Consider the following 18,885-nt stretch of genomic DNA (forward strand, 5'->3'; position numbering starts at 1 on the left):
TTCTTACATTTTTCTTGACTATGAGGCTGTAACTTAAAAAAAAGCTCTCTTTCAGACTAAACAACAATGATACTCAGATTGGTCTCGCTCCTGGAAGCCAACAAAATTTCTTTACATTTAAAATGTGAGGGTCTAAACTTGTCTTGGACCTGATTACTATGAAATCATAGTAATCACAGCTAGCAAATAAATACTTACGAAGTTTATGCCAGTACTAAGGGCATTTTAAGTCAACATTTTAACAACTAGAACTCTGAGAGCTTGCCAAAAAGTTTTGTTTTCCCAAATTTTTAAAGAGGTTAATAAATCCACGAAGATGTATTATGGGGAATGTATGCGTTTTGTGCTCATACTAAGAGCATCCATGGAAGGAGTGCTAGAACAAAATTAACACATACGTAAAAAGCTGGAACAATCTTTCTTTTCTCCTCTCCTCTGAAAATTCCAAAAATCTCACACTGCATTTGGCTGCATAAGATCACTGATTTTTCACTGTCTTCTACCATAATTCCTTTTTATCATAATTTTGTCCTGGATTTAGCTGTGGCTTGTCTTAGGCTTTTCTCTGCAATACTGTTGACATCTCAGGGCTGGCTCCTGGTTAGAGATGCCTCCTTCCATCCTCACATAGATTTGGAATTTGTGAAGCAATCTTTTTTATGCATATCTAGGATTCCATGTTAGCATGAAAGAAAGAACCAATGGATGAGAAATATTTCTAATATACTCTCTCAGGAAGCAGAATCAGACATAATGATTACCATGCTTCATAAAGGTGGCCTGGAGTCCATATTCAGAGGTATGATCTCATTGTGATGAAGCACAGTATCACATCCTGGAAAATGTAAGTTATGGTATCCTGAAGACAAGATTGAAATTGGACTGGCATTTCCTCCAGATGTTTCCTTTCAACAGTTCTCTTCGAACGACTGTTTTAGTTTGGGTTTTGATTTTTTTCTTTTCCAAGAAATAAGAGGGTCTTACGAGTTTGTTTCCCATCTGAAACCTAGCTGCTGTCACTGCTGAAAAAACATGTTCTGCACACAACCAAAACCTTCATAATTTGGGAGCTGTTTTCATAGTGCTCACTTTTCATGTGGAGTTAAAGGCTTTCAGCCTCAGCATCATTTGACTTACAGATTCTAAACTATTAGTTATCCAACTTTCACCAATCATTTACCATGCCTAATTTTGTTACAAATTATTAAAAAAAATAAAAAAAAAAAAAAAGGAGACAGAGCAAAGAGCACCGCCATTCCTCTCAAAATTTTTAGTCATTTAAGTATTCTTAAATGGACAGTTTTGGAAAATAACAACTATTAAGGCAGTCCCTAAGGCAGTCCTGTGTAACATAACGATCTCATAGTATTGACATATGCACATACTCAAAGGTTGATAGGTTGATACAAATTGAAACTATCATATCTCCAGAAGATTTTGGTCTAGTGATGATAAGTGCTATATAAATTCATACCTGAGTACAGAACTGATGCTTCTTGTCAGCAAAACTAATGTCTACTTTGGTCCACTTTGGTCAAATAACCAAAGCCTGTGCTTTTACCATGTCCTCTGGTTTATCTTGCCCAGCGGAAACAACAGATCAATGTTAAAGTTGCTTTGCAGCTAAGAAATAAATCTAGGCAAAGTTCTCATGGATTCTGTTCCATTTCCATTGCACTCTTGTTGGCTATGGAAGAATAGAAATATGAAAAAAATAGAGACTCACAGTATGAAGACATGGTCAGGATTTTTTTTTTTTATGTGGAGATACTGATATGTTGAAATGTAATTGCAAGAAATTGTCAATTTAAAGAAATTCATTTTGAAAAATATGAAAACTAAATAATATTTTATGCTGAAATTCTCTGAACATGCATATTTGTTTTCCATGTCAAAATAACAGTATCAAGCCTAAAATATTTGTTTTTAAAGGTGAAAATAATGAAAAATGCTGCAACTGTGCTGATCCAGATTTTTGTAATGGAAGACACGGAGATGCCGCATGAAAATGCTCTTTGTTTGAATTTGAGATGGGAAAGTTTCAAAAGCTCGGCAATTCCTTTGGCATCAGAAAAGAGGTTACTGCCCAGCTCTACTCAAATCTAATTATTTATTGCTGGATTTGATCTTGAAACTCAAAATTCTTAGACAAAATTCTGAGGAAGAAAAAGGATATGGAATGCATTTTTCACACATACACATGTAATGATTAATTTCCAGTCTTACTTATCTATAAATCAGAATGCAGTCATTAATTAAGCTGTTGTTAAATATAATGATCTATTGTTTGCTTCTCACGGTCAGGATGCCATAGTCATTATCTGTGTGATAACATTATAAGCCTGAATATTGGAAAGGATCTTTTTGAAAGCCTGTCTTTACTTCACCAACACAAGTGTTCAAGGGAAGAAAAACTCCTTTAAAGTATTTCCTAAAACGACATTACATGAGAATGAAGATACTGTGATTAAATGAAAAGCTTCTTGCTCATTAAATGATTCTACACAAAATTCAGAGCTCTAAAGAGAACATAAGTAAAATGACAAAAATTGAAACCCTTGTTAATATTAGCTGCTTTTTGGTACCTCAGACATCTGGGCTTAATTATACTTGTCAGTGGACAATATGTCTTATTCATGCAAGCTCACATATATCTTACAGCAGAGGGAAGGTGAGGTTTCTGGAGGAGAATCTTAGGGGTAAGTGAAACAATATATTTGCCTTCTATAATTTCACAGATGACAGTGTATTAATAATAGACTTTTTGGCCCACTGACATTGAAGGGAGTGGGAGTGAAAGGAACGCTTACAGAAAAACAAGACATAGTTCTGGTCTGACCAAAATCCTAGATTTTCCATGTTTCAGTGAATTACAAAGGTTTAGAAAAATTGACTGAAATTGATTGAAATACCTATACTTAAGTACTTAGTCAATTTCAAAATGAAACTTTCAACTCTTTCTTATTAGGAACAGGAAATCAACTACTGATCATTTTTATTTCTAAGTGAGAGTGGATTTAGAGACACTCTTCCATAAGCAGTGGTAGGCTTACATGACACAGAGGAGAACAAGGACAGACACAGCTGGAAGCATGCATATGCGTGAAGATTTTTAGGAATGTGTGCTTTCCCTTGCATTTGCAAGACAGAGGAGGCGCTCCTGTGATCAGTTACCCACTGTCAGCCCATACACAGGGCTTAATCTAATACAAATGCCTTCCAAGTTAGGGAATGAAAAAGGGAGTAGTACAGGTTACACAGAAGAAAGCTAATGACAGACATTCAGAATTTAATATGTTCTTCCTACAGTGATTTTCTTCCCTTGCACCTCACCAGCAGTGGGATGTATTACAGGTTAGCAATGTTCACAGAGTGATTAAAGATCCAAATCATTCATTTTCCCAAATTGAATAGCGATGGGTAAGGCAAGCGTTTTGTTGGTTTTGGTTGGTCTGTTTGTTTGTTTGTTTGGGGGGTTTTGTTTGTGGTTGTTTGTTTGTTTGTTTTCCCCGAGTGACTTCCTTTCACGCTCCCACATGAAAATCTGAGCAGTAGTTACTACCTCATAACTGCATTTGAAATATTAAATCTTGAAGGACCATATATGATCCTATATAGATCCATATGGTCATCTTGTTGCCATGATGTTCTATGTTGACATTTATGACACCAGTAAACCGGGTTTACTCTAACAGAGCTCTTTTTAAGCTGGACTCCTCAGGACATAGGCAAAATAGTATTTGGACCAAGATCCCTAACTCCAGCAGGAAAATAATGCTGGGGAAATGGATTTCTACTTCCATTTTAAGGTAGATGTGCAGGCTTTAACTTTGCAGACTCTTGCCACTTCTGGAAAGTTCAGGCTGTTGCCTGAGAAAGTTCCTAAAGCCGCAGCACTGGCTTAAAACACCCTAGTACACCAACCAGTAGAACTGGCCAGCCACACAACATATGCATTGCTGATCTGATCTAGCTTTGGGGGTTTTCCTGGGTTATTTTTAACCCAGATCGCTCCTCTGATCTGTTTCACTGCTTGGACACAGAAGAGTATCAGTGTAACAGAGGCAGCAGGATGATTCAAGAATGAGCAGCAAGAGATGAGGACAGATGAAGTGTACGCATCTGCTATGAAAAATGCTTGCCAAACTGTGGACTAATACACTTTCTCACTTAACAAACCATCCCAATAGCTTCTCTGAAATTGCCTTAGATGGTCAATCGAAGTCAAGCAGAAGAGCAAGTCACTGTGATATTTTGCTCGTAGTGCTATTAACCCACAAAGGACTATGGGAGATATGCTGTCAAGATTGCATAGTGGCAAGATGTTTTGGAAGAATTTATTTTTATTATTTCAGGGTAACTTTTTACTATTTCAGGATAACTTAACATATATAATTTTTTTTTCTTTGTAAATACAGGTACTTGGCTTGCAGTGTTGGTTTGGTTCCACCTTTTCTGTAAGTTCTAATCCTTAATAAAACTCAAGTTCTGTCTCTACTACACCATTTTGTCAGTTTTGCATTGCTTTTGCTCTCTGTCTGGTGCTGCACTTGATATTTCTCAAAATATGGATTTCTCACACTCCAGTAGATTCATGTTCAGCTGATTTCATTGATGTATGTTGGATCATGATCACATCTACTCTAGCACAGTCTAGGTGACAATAGACATATTTCCTCCTGATAGGTGAGCTACAATACAGTTCATATCTGCATCCCATAAGCAGGTATTTTTGTGCTGATAGCTGAATCCCACAGCTTTACCATCTACCTTTTCCCATCAGCTAGGATCCCTGCCACCAGCCCAATGCCCTCTGAGCAGTCCAGGGGCCACTAGACTGGAGGTTCTACAAAGCTCCTCTAACTTTCAGCAATGTCTCTCTTTCCTCAAACTCTCCCAAGCAAAGCTGGTCTCAAGAGACTAGAGTTTGTCTCTGAGCATTATAACCAGCTTGCACACATTTACCCTGTGCCTATATGATAGCCATTGATAAGCTACAGCATCAAGTGTGAAGAACAAGTCATCTAATCAAGGGTTAGAAATACAGCTGCAGAGAGATTGCCCAGAGGTAGTCACATGCTTCCTGCAGCAGCTCTTTGCAAAATGGTAGACTTAAGATTGGTCTTGTGAGAGAGCAGAAAGAACAGAGATGTTCAGGACATAAACTTGCAAGGGAAAAGGAGTCTGGGAAACTGTTCCTTTCTCTGTCATTCAAGGGATAGAGCTTTGTGTGCATTTTTCGTGAATCAGAAATGAACCCAGGAATTGTAGTGATATCTTGGAGAAAAACCTGGAAGCCCCTCAGTACTGGCTAAGTGGTTCGGATGGTGGTGAAACAATGTTACGCTTTCCCACCAACTAAACCACAACTTAGCATTTCAGTTTTGAATCATGCTTGTTTTGCTGCTTTCAGAATGATGGTGAAAATTTCTTGACTGGTAGAAATGCAGATTCCCAGCTGCTGTTGATTGTTGTAACTCCTTTGATGTCAGCAGTTGGGAGATGAATAGCAGCTGAGGAGCTGTTTAACTCCTTTGCACGGAACGGTCCCTGGTCCACATCAAGGTGGTCCAGGGAAGCCTTCTGATGGTACTAGAGACAAGAACTAAGATCAAGGGAGCCTTTTCAAGGCTTGCTAAATACCAGATCTCTTGCGTGATGCTCAGGTTTTCCTTTGTTCCCATGTTGTCTGGAGGAATGTCTGGTAACTTTGTCAGCAACAGAAGAACCAAACAGCAATGCAGAAAAGCTACTCTAAAATGTAAAAAAGGTGACAGGGGGGTTGTTTTGATTTCATTCCATACAGAAGGAAGAAGTCATCAGCAGCGAGCAGTCTTGCACAGTATGGGCAGGCTGGGCTCAAAACTGTCTGCTGCTGTTAGGGTGCAACGTGGCAAGCCTTACAACACAGGGGTACTGGGATTTTTCCTAAATCTGAAAGGAAAACGGCAAGCTTTGCCACACACTTCTCCTTCCAGAAGACGAGTTTGCGAGTGGCTGGCGCTCCCCAGCTGGTGCTCAGGGGAGATGGGCTCCGAGAGCAGGAAACTGAACTATCTGGGCCCAGGCGTCTCAAGGGCAGCAGGGGCGGAAAGGTCCGCGGGCAGACTTCAGGAGAAGCTGCCGGCTCTCCTGCCCCTGCTGCCAAAACGCCCACCGGCCTGGCAGGCGGTTGTCCCGCGCCGCCCTCCCGGCAGGTGTGCCGGGGCGGAGGTGAGGGGGGCCTCGCTGTCTTGCCGGGGCGGAGGTCGAGTCGGCCGCGTTCCATCGGTCCGTGCCCTACCCAGTACTGCGGGGTCCCGGGGCCGTACCCTCCAGTGCCTGCGGGTCGTGCTCTTTCCGCAGCACCCCCGTGGGCGCGGACGGGGCGGGGAGAAACCCGACCCCCGCTGCCTGAGAAGGGAGAGGGGCTGCCGCTGCGCGGGAGGAGGCGGTGCGGCCGAGCGACTCCCCCATCCGGAGGGGACACCCCCAACCCCGGGCTGCGGGGAGCCCGCCTGGCCCGGCTTGGCCCGCCCGTAGCAGAGGCGGCGAAGGGCGCGGGCTGTCGCCGTCCCGGGGCAGGGCAGGGGCGGGGGTGCGGCGCTGCCCTCTCGCCGAGCGGGAGAGCGGAGCGAGGCGGGAAGCCGGGGCCGGGCGCCCGTCTGCCTCCGACCAGCCGGAGCCATGTGGAGCTGCGGGAGGACGACGGGGACTGCGGGGTGGGCCGCCCCGCTGCTCCTGCTGTGGCAGTGCCTGCCGACGGCACGTTCCTACAACCTGGACACCCAACACCCGCTGCTCTTCCAGGGAGACAACGGGACTCTCTTCGGGTACTCGGTTCTCCTGCACAGCCACGGCGAGGAGAGATGGTGAGTTCCCGGCCGGGCCGTCCCCGCGAGTACCGTCGCGCCTTCTCCCGGCTCCGCCGGCCGTGGCCCATCACGCCGCCCTCTCTGCCCCGCAGGCTTATTGCGGGCGCCCCCCGGGCCAGCTGGCCCGCCAACAACTCGGTGACCAACCCCGGGGCCATCTTCCGGTGCCGGATCGAGAGGAACCCCCGCGGGCGGTGTGAGCAGCTCCAGCTGGGTGAGTCGGCGACTGGGCGCGGGCGGGGAGACCCCGGCGCTGGGCCGTGTTGGGGCAGGGAGGGCGGCAGCGGGGCCCGGGCGGCAGCGGGACGGGACGGTCCGTGCCCACCCGCCCTGCGCGCACCGCGGCTCCGCTGCCTCCAGGGCAACGGGCGGTTTCCCCTGGGTCCTTTTCACATAAAACTGGCGTTTTCCCCTCGCTAAAGGGAAAGATCAACGCTATTGCTGAAGAGCAGCAACGATGGCACCTTTTTACCGTAGACAGAAAGAAATGCACCGAAACTTGGTTTAGTGAAGTCGCATGTGACAGCTCCCGTTCCCAGAGTTTTCTTTCGCGCCTTTCAGCACCGATTTCAACAGTTTCGGTCTGTCTCTCGTCCTTCTCAGCAGAAAGCTAGTTCAACTCTCGGAGCAGAGAGCGAATGCAATTAGCTCAGAGATGAGGGGGTGGAAGTGTGTGCCTAAATCGCCTTTTCTTCTGCAATGTCTTCCTTTCAGGGAAGCACCCTGAAGTAACTCTGAACCACAATCGCCTTGCAGATGGGTTTTCCCTGCTTGCAGATTTGTTGAAAAATTGAGTGTCAGGGGAACAGAGCTATTTTTGATTGAATCAGTATTTCCAGCTCATGCATTTAACCTAACTTCTCTTTAGCTGCCCAATCCCCATGCTTGGGAGATGTAACTGGATATACTTTTCCAACTTCCAAGAGTTTGATATGTGTTTAAAAAGGAAAACATTTTGCACTGGGTTACCATGAATATGTGTGAATTTCCCCCCACCCCCACGCCTTGCATACAGTGCGGTTCACTTTATCCCTATGCTATGCATAGAAAACTTGCTGAACTTTCTGCCCTGCAGTGACCGAGACCATCCGATCCGTTACAACTATGAGCTTGCCGCCCAGTAAGGATAAGACGCGCGGGAAAGAGTTTCAAAAATATTTGAAACCAGTGAACGTGATAGCGCGCCATGACCTGATGGGCTTTCAGGGCAGAACGCAGCATTTGGTGGCAAAAATGTTAAAACAATTATTTGTTTACACATCTATGCATAACAGAACTGACAGGTTCTATCGTTTGTTGTTTTTTTTTTTTTTCCTACATGCAGAAATAAGAGTTATTTTTGTAACTAAGCTACAAAACCTAAGATACTTCACTGGTGCATTAATGGTAACCACATAAGGAAAAGACAACCAGTTGCCCAGAGAAAGAACTGCAATTAAACTTATTCCAGGCCAAATAGTTTGGTTTGTTTGGGTTAGTTGTTTGGTTTTGGGATGGGGTTTTTGGTTTGTTTGGGGTTTTTTTTGAGTAATTTCATTCCAACGTTAGATCTATTGAAAAATGATACATAACAAAGAGATTTTTTTTTTTTCTCCAACTGCTTGTTTGTAAGATGAAGTTTGCAAAAGCCGAAGAAGTCAACTAAAGTGGTGAAATAGCATATGCTAAGAGGCAACGAACCCCTACTCCTGGGTTGGAGGTAAAAATAGCCCTCCACTACGTGGGGGAAGGAAAGGAGAAGGGTAGAAAGTTTCATGTTCTTTCAAAACTACATACATCTGCAGTACTTCTCAACTTACTCATTTAGCTAGTGGATAAACAAAATCTCAAACAACATGATAATGGGCTTTTCCTCAGCAGTTATGGGGATCCTAAACAAAATGATGCAACAGGTAAATGAAAATGTTTATGTGATTCCAAAGGCGTAATTTAACACAGCTTCTGTTCCTGGGTTCGGAGGCTGTAGGTTACACAATGGTGTCTTGTCCTGCACTTTTAAAAACACTGATACTACAAGAGTTTTTTACAGAATGTTTGTTTCTCTTAGTGACACCTTTACATCACCAAGGTACGTTTACAGTATTTCTGAAGTTAAATAGATACTGAAAATAAGTGCTCTATTGTAAAACAGGGGAATGAGGTCAATGAAGAAGCCAAAGGCAGCTGTGGTGAATGGGATGTAAATGAAGTGGGATAGTATCTGAGGTTTGTTAAGCTTCTGCCATCCTGCTGAGCGGTCACAGAAATACACAAGGGAACTTGCAATTGCAAAGCTGAACTTAATTATCTCTTGTCTAACTCATTCAGGCTGTCAGCAACTTTTGGATGCAATGGTTTTATTGACACTGTCTTTCAGTCCCTGATCTCCTCATTTTTCTGCTTGGATTTTTGCCAGCGACAAGTATGGGTTCTGATCTTGTAGAATGGGTAATTTCCTTTGAAAAATGTGTAGGGATATATTTATTATATTGTTGGGACAGGCAAATTGTGGAATAGCTATTTCTGTCTTTCTCTTGAATACTTGAATTCACATTCCTTTCAGTAAAAGAATCTTTGAGATAATAAGTTTCTAATTATGAGTCATGGAAATGTAGAGGTGACAACAGGCAATAGAAGTGGGTTTTTTTTCCAAATGTTTGGTCTCTGTAATAAATGGACCCGAATTACTTGGAGGCATAAATATGTTAAAACACTGTTGCTATTTTTCACTGAAGTAGCCTTGAAACTGACATAACTAATTAATGAAGGATTCATGCACAATTAGGAAGCCTGTAGTCACATAAAACTGCTGTTGTATTTTCTTATGTCACACGTTCTTGTGTGCTTCCTCGATAGAGTTGCTGGGAACAATCCTATGCTGTAGTCACTGCAGGATCTGGAAATGACTCATCCAGGCACACTTTGGAGAATTTTAATGTTGTTCAAGGTGTTGCAGGGACCCGAGCTGTTTTAAGAGCCGAGAGGAGCCATGAGATATACTAGCAAATCTTTGTCTTCCTATCCCCTTACTGGCATTGTTTAATCTTTCTCTGATTGCTGAATAGAGGGGTAACATTTTGTGAGTTTCTGTTCTAGCACTTCTGTTAATGGTGTCAAGTATTCTGGACTGCCGATTTATTTGTATTTGAAGTATTTCTAAACGGTAAATTACTTTACATGCAGAGGTTTGTAATCAAGCTCTAGGTACAAACATAAGGTATTATGTTTCAGGTTTTATTATTTTGGGCACTGTCAGTCTTCTACCGGTCTTCTAGGCTTTTGAACTCCAGGACCTTGCCCATGTCAGTTTGGAGTAGTCGTAAGCTATTGCAGAGGAACTTGGACCAAGTCCTTTAAATGTTTTGACTGGTTATGTTTTGGACTTGGAAAACATTATATAAATTCTTTAACAAAGTTGCTTACAGATTTGAAACAGAGTGATTCATTGGCTAAAAATACAGGAAACAATTGATAAAATTTTTCATCCAGTTAAAGAAAAAAAAAAAGGTTTTATCTACAAATGTGCAGGGCATGTTGTTTAACCTAAGGCCAGAAAGCTCTGCCCCGAGCTTCAGCCTTCTGGCCATTCCTTTGAGACCCTGCTACAATTAACCTATGAACAAATTGCCCTCTGGCTCCCCCAGCTGAATCGTTACAATGGAAAAATGAACAATTAATTACTTTCCCCAAAAGGCTGACCTGTGACTTTGATTTCAGTAAGCTTTGCCTTTGGTTGTTTGGCTTTTTGATCTCACTAGCCTTGCTTGTACCCTGCCAGTGATCTAATCTGAAAGAGCCGCACTATTCTGAGGAAGACAGGACCTTCTGGGCCTCAGTCTGTTGAGAGTTCTGGAAAAATCTTGTGCTTTATTACAGTGTTTTGGGTAGAAGTGGTTGGAGGGACATAAGAGGGATAAGACCCATCAAATCTGTGAAAAGAGAAAAGATGATGCTGGGTGAATGAAAACAGAGTCTGATGAGACCCTGACACCTGGGCACAGGATATCAGAAGGTTTGTCTTTGCAGTACACTGCCTAGTTTTAATCAATTAGTAATAGGACAAGAGGAGGTCTAGGAGGATAAAAAGGATTGTGGGAGGATGTTGGGCATGGAAAGCACTGGAGCAAGTTATATAAAACTGGTTTCTCAGATGACATTGCAGACATATGTATTACAGCTCTTGAGCCCAAAGCTAGAAGGGGCTTTGTAAGTTGTGTCCTCATTTATATGTGATGGTGCTGTTTCTGTGGATTGGTGCAGCGATAGCCACAGTGTATCTTCCAGCTGTGCAATGTACACAGGCTGGGCAATTACTTATCTCTCGGTGACTTTATGACAGCTCGTGCTCCTTTTCCCTGAGGCAGCCAAGCTGTCATGTCCTCTTGAGCTTGTGCAGTGCTGCTTGTGCAGAATATAGTATTTTCTCTTCTCATTCGGTAAAGCTTTCATAATGTCATACCCTGAGCAGGGGCTCATCATAGTGTCTGGGATGTCAAGCTCATGCTTCTCTTGTCTACAAAGGCTTGTAATTTCCAAGGTGGTTGAATACTTGCCAGTCAGAGAAAGAGAGGAGAGATAAGACAGCGGATTAGCAAAGGGCCAAAGTGAACCTGAATCAAGAACATGTGCTGGAGCCAAGGAAAAGAGGAGTACAGTCCAACGAGTGTGAAGGAATGGTTGTGCTATTTCTTGTTATGGACCTCTGAAATAGGCACAGGAATGAAGTGCTGAGACAAACAAAACTTCCTCATATCTCTCACGTCCTCATTACCTGGTCTTGTCTGACTTACTGACAGAAAGTCTCAGAAAGCCTCCTGAGATCTAAATTTATGACACTGGTCGCAAAATGGAGAACTTCTTGCATTTCCTGCAAATTCACATACACTCTATACAGTAAGTCCCAGGTAAGTCCTTGTCATAAGAGGACAGAAAGCATTGCTAGAAGGGAGTTACCAGAAGTGCCTTTTGTGATTTAAAGGAGGATTAATTCTTACATGTGGAAGTGCAATGGAATTTTATTTTCTGTGGAGATTTCAATCGGATTAACGTGCCCTGTAATTCATGCAAACCATGGAAATGTCTCCCTTAGGAAGTGAGGAGTTTTATGTGATGTAACTCCGAAATTAAATTCCAACCCTGTGTCTGAAAATGGTGTATATTAAGTATGTGAAAGTTCATGTTGCTGACATTAGCCCAGTAGGAGAATTCAGAAACTTATCTCTGAAACCTCAATAATTAACCTGCAGAAAAATCAACTTTTTAGTAGATTTTTAAGGCATTTTACTTTGTGCTTGCCTTGGAATAAGCGCCCACATGTTAATTACTATTCATCAGGTGACCTACAGGAGTTATTAAATTACAATAACATAAAATCTCTTGGCCCAAAGACAATTGAATGTGATGATATTGTGAGTGCTAAGGTCGGTTCCTGTTTACTTGGATTCTGCATACTATTTCTTTGATGTCTCGGGGAAGGGCACATGGGGGAGGAAGTGGTAAAGAAGAGATGAAGAAGGATCAGATCCTCTTGACCCTCTCAAGGCTGTTATTTTTGGAAGAAGACAGAGTACAGTTGCAGTGCACAGGGTACATTGCCCTCCCTGCAGTGTGGTGAGGGGTTCTGGACCGCACTACTTGTGTCTCTTCACTGGGGCGGGGATAGAGCAGGATGTTTGGAAAAAGAAGTGGAGGGATAGTACGGAAATAGAAGAAATCAAGGCTCCAGCAGTTTCTTCAGACAAATGTCAATTGCTAGGCCTATCAGAAAACAGTAAGGAACAAGCTCTGAAATAAGGATGGTTGTTGGGTTTTATTCCTGCAAATGTTTCTCCTGATGTTTTCTTACCATCTGATACAGAATTATCTTGATTCCAATAATCTGGTATCTTCCAGTCCATGACATCCTAGGTATAAAATCATTTAAGTCAGTGTTGGTTATGAGAGTGTTTGTAGCAAAATCCATAGTCATTCATCTTTCTCCTGGCTACTGAATAGACGAGGTATATTCCTTTGTTCGGTTTCCATATTTAATATTGTACAGTTGCATGTCCTGTGAAAGGAATTCAGCAAGTCCACTTATCTCTTTAATGCATTGGACTTTTTTTTTTTTTTTGTACTGTCAAACCATGTCCCTGTCAGTATTGGTGCTCTGTCATCTGCACTGGTGCCCTCTTCTGGGTAACTAAACCCCTCAAACCTCAAAAGTTTCAGATTCACCAGTAACTGCATTGAATCTGGGAAAGCCTTAAAATTATGCAAGAGATTGTTCAAATGACATGATGTGTTTCCTTATTCTGTAATCAGTTTTTTCATAAACTGTGTAATGCTGATGCATAGAAAATAATGGTTCAATAGTTTGGTTAATGCTTATTAATATGAGCATCCTACAAATTAAAAGCTTGCTTTATATGACTTAGACTACTTTAAAATGTGTAGCTTCTCCTTACCATGGGTACCACTACTGCTTTGTAGAAGGAAGCAAATATTTGCTGCCTTGGCAATACTGTAGCCTTTTGGGGGAGTTAGAAGAAATTTCACTATGTTCTTCAAGGTCTTAAATAGAAAGAGCTACTGCTAAATAATTGCAACAGCGCAAGGTGTACACTGGACATGCATACATAATGATCTGACATCCCCAGTAGAGACTGCAGTTATATGCCCTTTATTTGATAGCCATTTGCAGCATAGATCAATTTAAGGTCCTCTACCAATAGATCTGTGGTTGGAGATGCTTGCTTTAGGCTAGAGTTTAGGTAGTACTCAGGGATATTGTTTGTGTTTCCTATGAACTTTTAGACTGAGAACACTTGCAAAGCCAGCCCTTCATCAGACTCAGTGTAATGTCACTTTCTATCTTAATTTCAATAACGATGGAGAAGCCAACCCCCACTGCCAACCTCTCACATTCAGAACCAGCATGTTCCCTTTGGCTGCATGCCATCGTACCTTTGGTCAAGAAGGTGAAAATTCTACATGGCCTGTATAAGACACAGGGGACAGGTCCACCAAACCTGAGTTACTGCAGTCTCCCCATAGGGTCCTTGGGTGCTCCCGTTCCTCACCACGAGGCCCTTCAGCTTGTCTCCCTGTTCAGAGCATTGGTCTTTGTGTCCTAGGTGACCCCAGGGGAGAGCGCTGTGGGAAGACATGTTTGGAAGAGCGTGATAACCAGTGGCTGGGTGTCAGCTTATCGAGGCAGCCAAAAGAAAACGGATCTGTTGTTGTACGTACCGACTGCTGGAGCTGCGTGTCTGTTTGTCAGACTGCGTTCACCTTTCTTATGCTTCTGTGTCAAACGTTGTGTTTGTTTTTTATCTGTAGGCTTGTGGGCATAGATGGAAAAATATCTTTTACATAAGAAATGAACACAAACTCCCACATGGTATTTGTTATGCCATCTCTTCTGATTTTCGGACTGAACTGAGCAGAAGAATATGCCCATGCTATATAGGTAAGTGGACTCCTTGAGTCCTTTGTAGGGAAGGGTAAGATACATAATTGTGTGGTGAGGAGTTTGTGAAGAGCCTCTGTTGCTCTGAGCAGGCTTTCTGCAGCCAAAGATGTGAAGATTGAGGACTGATTATACAAGCTCAACTTACGATGCAATTTGTTAGCAAGAGGTTTATCCCTTCAAAGAAAAGCTGCTTTCAGCATGCGAAAAAAAAAATGGCTTAAAGAGGGCATCAGAATACTTGCTTCTTGGACTGGATCACTGAAGGATGTGTGTTTCCCAAAACCAGGCCAGCAGAGGACATCCCTCCTTCCTTTCTTTCCTGTGTCATTTGCTCGCTCTGCTCAGCAGTGTGCCTCACAGCAGAGCAGCAGTAATACCCACAGGTGGTTGTTGCCATCCGCTCCTTAGCTTGGTACAAAGCTGTTGTGGTTCCTCGACGCAGCACATGTCCCTGTTACAGAATCACAGAATGTTAGGGATTGGAAGGGACCTCGAAAGATCATCATCATTGCCCTGCTGGAGTAGGAACCTTACTTGCCTCCTGCCAAGGCTGCTGCTGTGGTATGAGACCTTCCCCAGAGGACCACAGGAGCAGAATAAGTCAAGACCTGAAGCTATCGTCGAATGAGTCCATCCCTACCTTCCCTTTCATACCCCCCTCCCAGCCAGGAGAAGGATCTTGTGACCCTGCCTCTTTCCCAGCGCAAGGAGGAGCTGACAGTCTGGCCTTTCCATGCAGACTGATGAAGTGATGCCATCAAATGCTGTCCTGCCATTGGCTTTGGAGACTGTTATGAGCATGGATGAAATTGTGCTTCTGTCTTAGGTGACTTTGAAGTGAACAAATCTGTGGAAGAAATGAAGGGGGAACCCTGGCAGGACACAGTTAGCAAAGAAAAGCAGGAAAACAGATCTGGGAGAGCTGGATGTAAAGACAGCTGCTAGGGATGATAGATACTAATGTGTCTAGGATATCCATAACATAAGCATTTCCTTAAAGCTGTAGCGGAGCATCAAGGCAACTTCTATTGAGATACATAAGCCTGTCAATCAGATTATGCCTGAATTATACACAGAGTGGAGGGGAAAAATTAAGCTTATCTATCTGTGCTGCTCAAACTATTCATTCTATTTCATGTGGCATATTACTTTCATGGAACAATTTAAAAAGAAAATTACATCCTTTAAAGTCACAAGATTTCAAGGGCAGCTGTGATCAAGTGATAACACCATGCCTTGAATTTGTTACAATAGTATATTCAAGTCAAAGGCTACACAGTGAAAACCAGTGAGTTTGGTTCTATTATAGAACCTATAACCAGTGCTGTGTTGTTTTGTTTTTAACTTGTCTCAACTTCTGTTGAAGACCTAGTAACAAATTCTGAGACCACATGCTTCTCATCCTTTTTAATATTTCTTGTCTGTTCCCAGATCATGTACGAAAGTTTGGAGAAAACCATGGGTCATGCCAGGCTGGAATCTCTAGTTTTTATATTGAGGTGTGTATTGAAGATATCAAACTTCTCTCTATATATATATGTATACACTTACATATATGTATATATATAAAAGTATGTATGTAAGTGAAGACATTAACACTTTCTTTTTTTGTGAGAGAGAAAAAGCAGACTTTTCTCATTTATTTTTCATTGAATCTTGATAAGACTTGCATGATAATTTCCAACTAATACTTATACATTTTATTCCCAAGAATAATTTTACACCTTACAAAATCCAAAATTACTTTTCATTTGGAAAAAGAGCATGACTATAACAGATTATGAAGTTTTATTATTCTATCTTTGTTGTAACATCAACACTAATAACGCCTACTTTCTTGCTTTACAGAGTAACATTCTGTATTCAATCTCTATTTTGCCCTAAGATTGTGACTTCTAAAAAACTCTTTTGAGAAGAAAATATTCCGTTTGTTGCTGTCTTTTAAGTTGTTCATAGCTCGAAGTTTTTAATAACTGTGTTTTTAGAAAGCCTGAAAAATGTTGTCTCTGATCTAGTGCTAATCTCCCAGCTAGATGCATCTCCAGTAGAGTTCACAGGAGATGTAAAGAAAAGCATTTGACTTGTTTTGCTTATGTTTGTGAATATTTACATATGAATAACAAGGCTTTGTTTTATTTTTGTTTTAGGACTTAATTATAATGGGAGCCCCTGGATCATTTTATTGGACCGGTTCTATTTTTGTGTACAATACAACCGCAAATACAATCCATGCTTATACAGATTCAAATAACCAAGTGAAATTTGGCAGTTATCTAGGTACTTAAAAATGTTTAATACTTTAAAAAAAATATAAGTCAAAAATTAGCTGAATAGCTGATCTTGGAGTTGCACAGTGTTTATCAGTGATTTCTTTATTAACTCCAAAAGCAACAGTTCTAAATGTGTTCTGATTTTGTCAAATATTATTTAATTATAAGTGTTGCTCTCTGTTCTTTTTACATGGAAGCTTCTCAAACACTGGATTTCTGGTTTTATCATTTCTTAATTTAAAAGGTGTAGATATGCTTCTGATCAGCAATGGTTTGCACTTCACTTTTAAGTCTGAAATGCTGCCAAGGGCTTTCATAGCAAAAGACAATGATTTCACATATAACAGAAATATGAAGAGTTTGTTACAGCGAAATCTACAAGGAAACAAGTCTTAATTGCACTGTCAATAAGGGGAAATATGCTATGATCTTAAGAGACAGATTTGCCTCTAATCATAATTCATTTTTCAACCATATCTTGGGCTGGATACATGTAAGGGCAAACCTTGTCTACAAATGTATGCAAAGAAAGCCATGAAGCTCCTACTGATGTACCTAAATCCAAGTAATTCACTGAATTTAGTGCTAGAATTTGTAAGGGTTTACGCCAAGAGCCATCAGCAGCCTCAGTTTTCTCACTACACATTAAGAAGGGTTTGTCTGTCCTTCCCAAACTCTTGAGCAAGAATATTTTTGCCTGTGACCACTGGTTTTTGCATTTTCCCATTCATAGATCTGGTTCATGTAGATAAACGTTTCCTGTTTCTGATTTCCCTCTTTTGATAATAGGAAGCAGACATACGTTATGAAATAACTGTTATGAAACACAAAGTCCTTCAGAATTTGGTACTGAGCCTTGCAAAGGCTGCAGTTTGGCTCTACAGGAAAGTCGTGCAAAAGTGATGCTGGATGGGAAAAGGCGATCAGATGCTCAGATCACTGTGGTTAACCAGTGACATTTCTTGAGCTTCCACAGGACAAAAGAAAAACTTCAGAGAGTGCTTGCTTCAGCTTTCCAGTAACCATCAGCAGACCAAATATTGCAGCTGTTTGGGGAAAAAAAGCTCATTCCAGGTTTCTGCTCCTACAAGTATATGAGTGAGAATTTCTGTAATGAACAAGTCAAGTCATAGATAACCAGAAACCAGACACAGGCAAAGGGATAAAAGCCTGCGTGAGCACTGTGCAGGGAAGGACATTCTGCACATCTGGCCATCCAGGGCCTGGGATCACCAGGGGTTTGCTGCACCAGCCCTTGTGCAGGGAGCTGGTGCAGCAGCCACACACTGGCTTGGCAGAGCCATGTGTCCTCTGAACTCTCCCTTTCTACAGGAAAGTGGAGAAAGAGACCATTAGCTCATCTGTGTGTCTCTACAGTAGCAGCTCTGATCAACCTTAAATTTTGCATTGTTCCACACTACCTAAACCTCGACTTTGTTCCCTTGTGATAATACATCATGTGGATGAAAAAATTCAAAGATACCTTCCCGCAGCTTTGTTTCTGTCCCATCTTTGGCATTATTTAAGGCCAAAATCTATTTAGAGAGTTAATTCTGTTACCAATTTTGGTTTTTTAAACTTTTTTTTTTTTTAAGTCTGAGTTTGCTTCTCCCTTAAATAACGAACAGAAATGTCTTTACGAAGTGGTGGAAGTATACTGTGACCAGAATGTAATTCAAGCACTAGACATAATGACCTACTTATGCTTTCAGGTGGGGATCAAGAAGTTGGCTTTATTTACATTTGTAATTAAACTGCCAAAGAGTAATAGTAAACAAATTGGAGATTGCAGGAAGAGTGTGCAAAAGTATCGTAACATTTTCCATAAATTGGAAGAAACAAAACTGTTTAAGTACCAGACAATTAAAAGAAAGAAGGAAGTTAGAAAGATAAGCTGGTAATACACAACTTCTAGTAATATTTTCTTGACTACTTCAGAGTATCTTGGAGATTAATAACTGACTTCTTTAAACAGAATTAGGTATGTAAGTCAGTGTTTCGAATCAACTGGGCCCGGTGAAAGAGTAACCTTAGGCTCTTAACATAGTGCCTTAAACAAATCACAAAGTAATACACAGTTTCTTTGAGGAACCAGGTGGTGGCAAATGACATTTCAGAAAACTGAAAAACTGTACTAGTGGTAAACAGGAGAGAATTCTGGGGTTGGAAATAAAATTTCATTTGACTACACCTTTAAATTTAAAGGGTCAATTATGTGATTCTTCACCCACCAAACATAATTAAATGTTAATAAAATAATAATAAAAATAATAAATAAAAATATAAAATAATAATAACAACAACCACCAACATACCATGATAAAAATGA

At 41.5% G+C, this 18,885-nt stretch overlaps 1 protein-coding gene across 1 annotated transcript in view; it reads left to right on the forward strand.

Annotated features, from left to right (window-relative positions):
- The first annotated feature begins 6,321 nt into the window (after window positions 1-6,321).
- Window positions 6,322-18,885, forward strand: part of ITGA4 (integrin subunit alpha 4) — a 37,957-nt gene continuing 25,393 nt past the window's right edge. The window contains exons 1-6 of the mRNA XM_065840661.2: window positions 6,322-6,851; window positions 6,947-7,068; window positions 13,949-14,055; window positions 14,154-14,283; window positions 15,718-15,785; window positions 16,434-16,563. Of these exons, the coding sequence (XP_065696733.1) occupies window positions 6,667-6,851; window positions 6,947-7,068; window positions 13,949-14,055; window positions 14,154-14,283; window positions 15,718-15,785; window positions 16,434-16,563 (742 nt within the window). The 5' untranslated portion in view covers window positions 6,322-6,666. The remainder of the gene's footprint in view (window positions 6,852-6,946; window positions 7,069-13,948; window positions 14,056-14,153; window positions 14,284-15,717; window positions 15,786-16,433; window positions 16,564-18,885) is intronic.

Source organism: Patagioenas fasciata, chromosome 7 (assembly GCF_037038585.1).
Source record: "Patagioenas fasciata isolate bPatFas1 chromosome 7, bPatFas1.hap1, whole genome shotgun sequence".
Taxonomy (NCBI): domain Eukaryota; kingdom Metazoa; phylum Chordata; class Aves; order Columbiformes; family Columbidae; genus Patagioenas; species Patagioenas fasciata.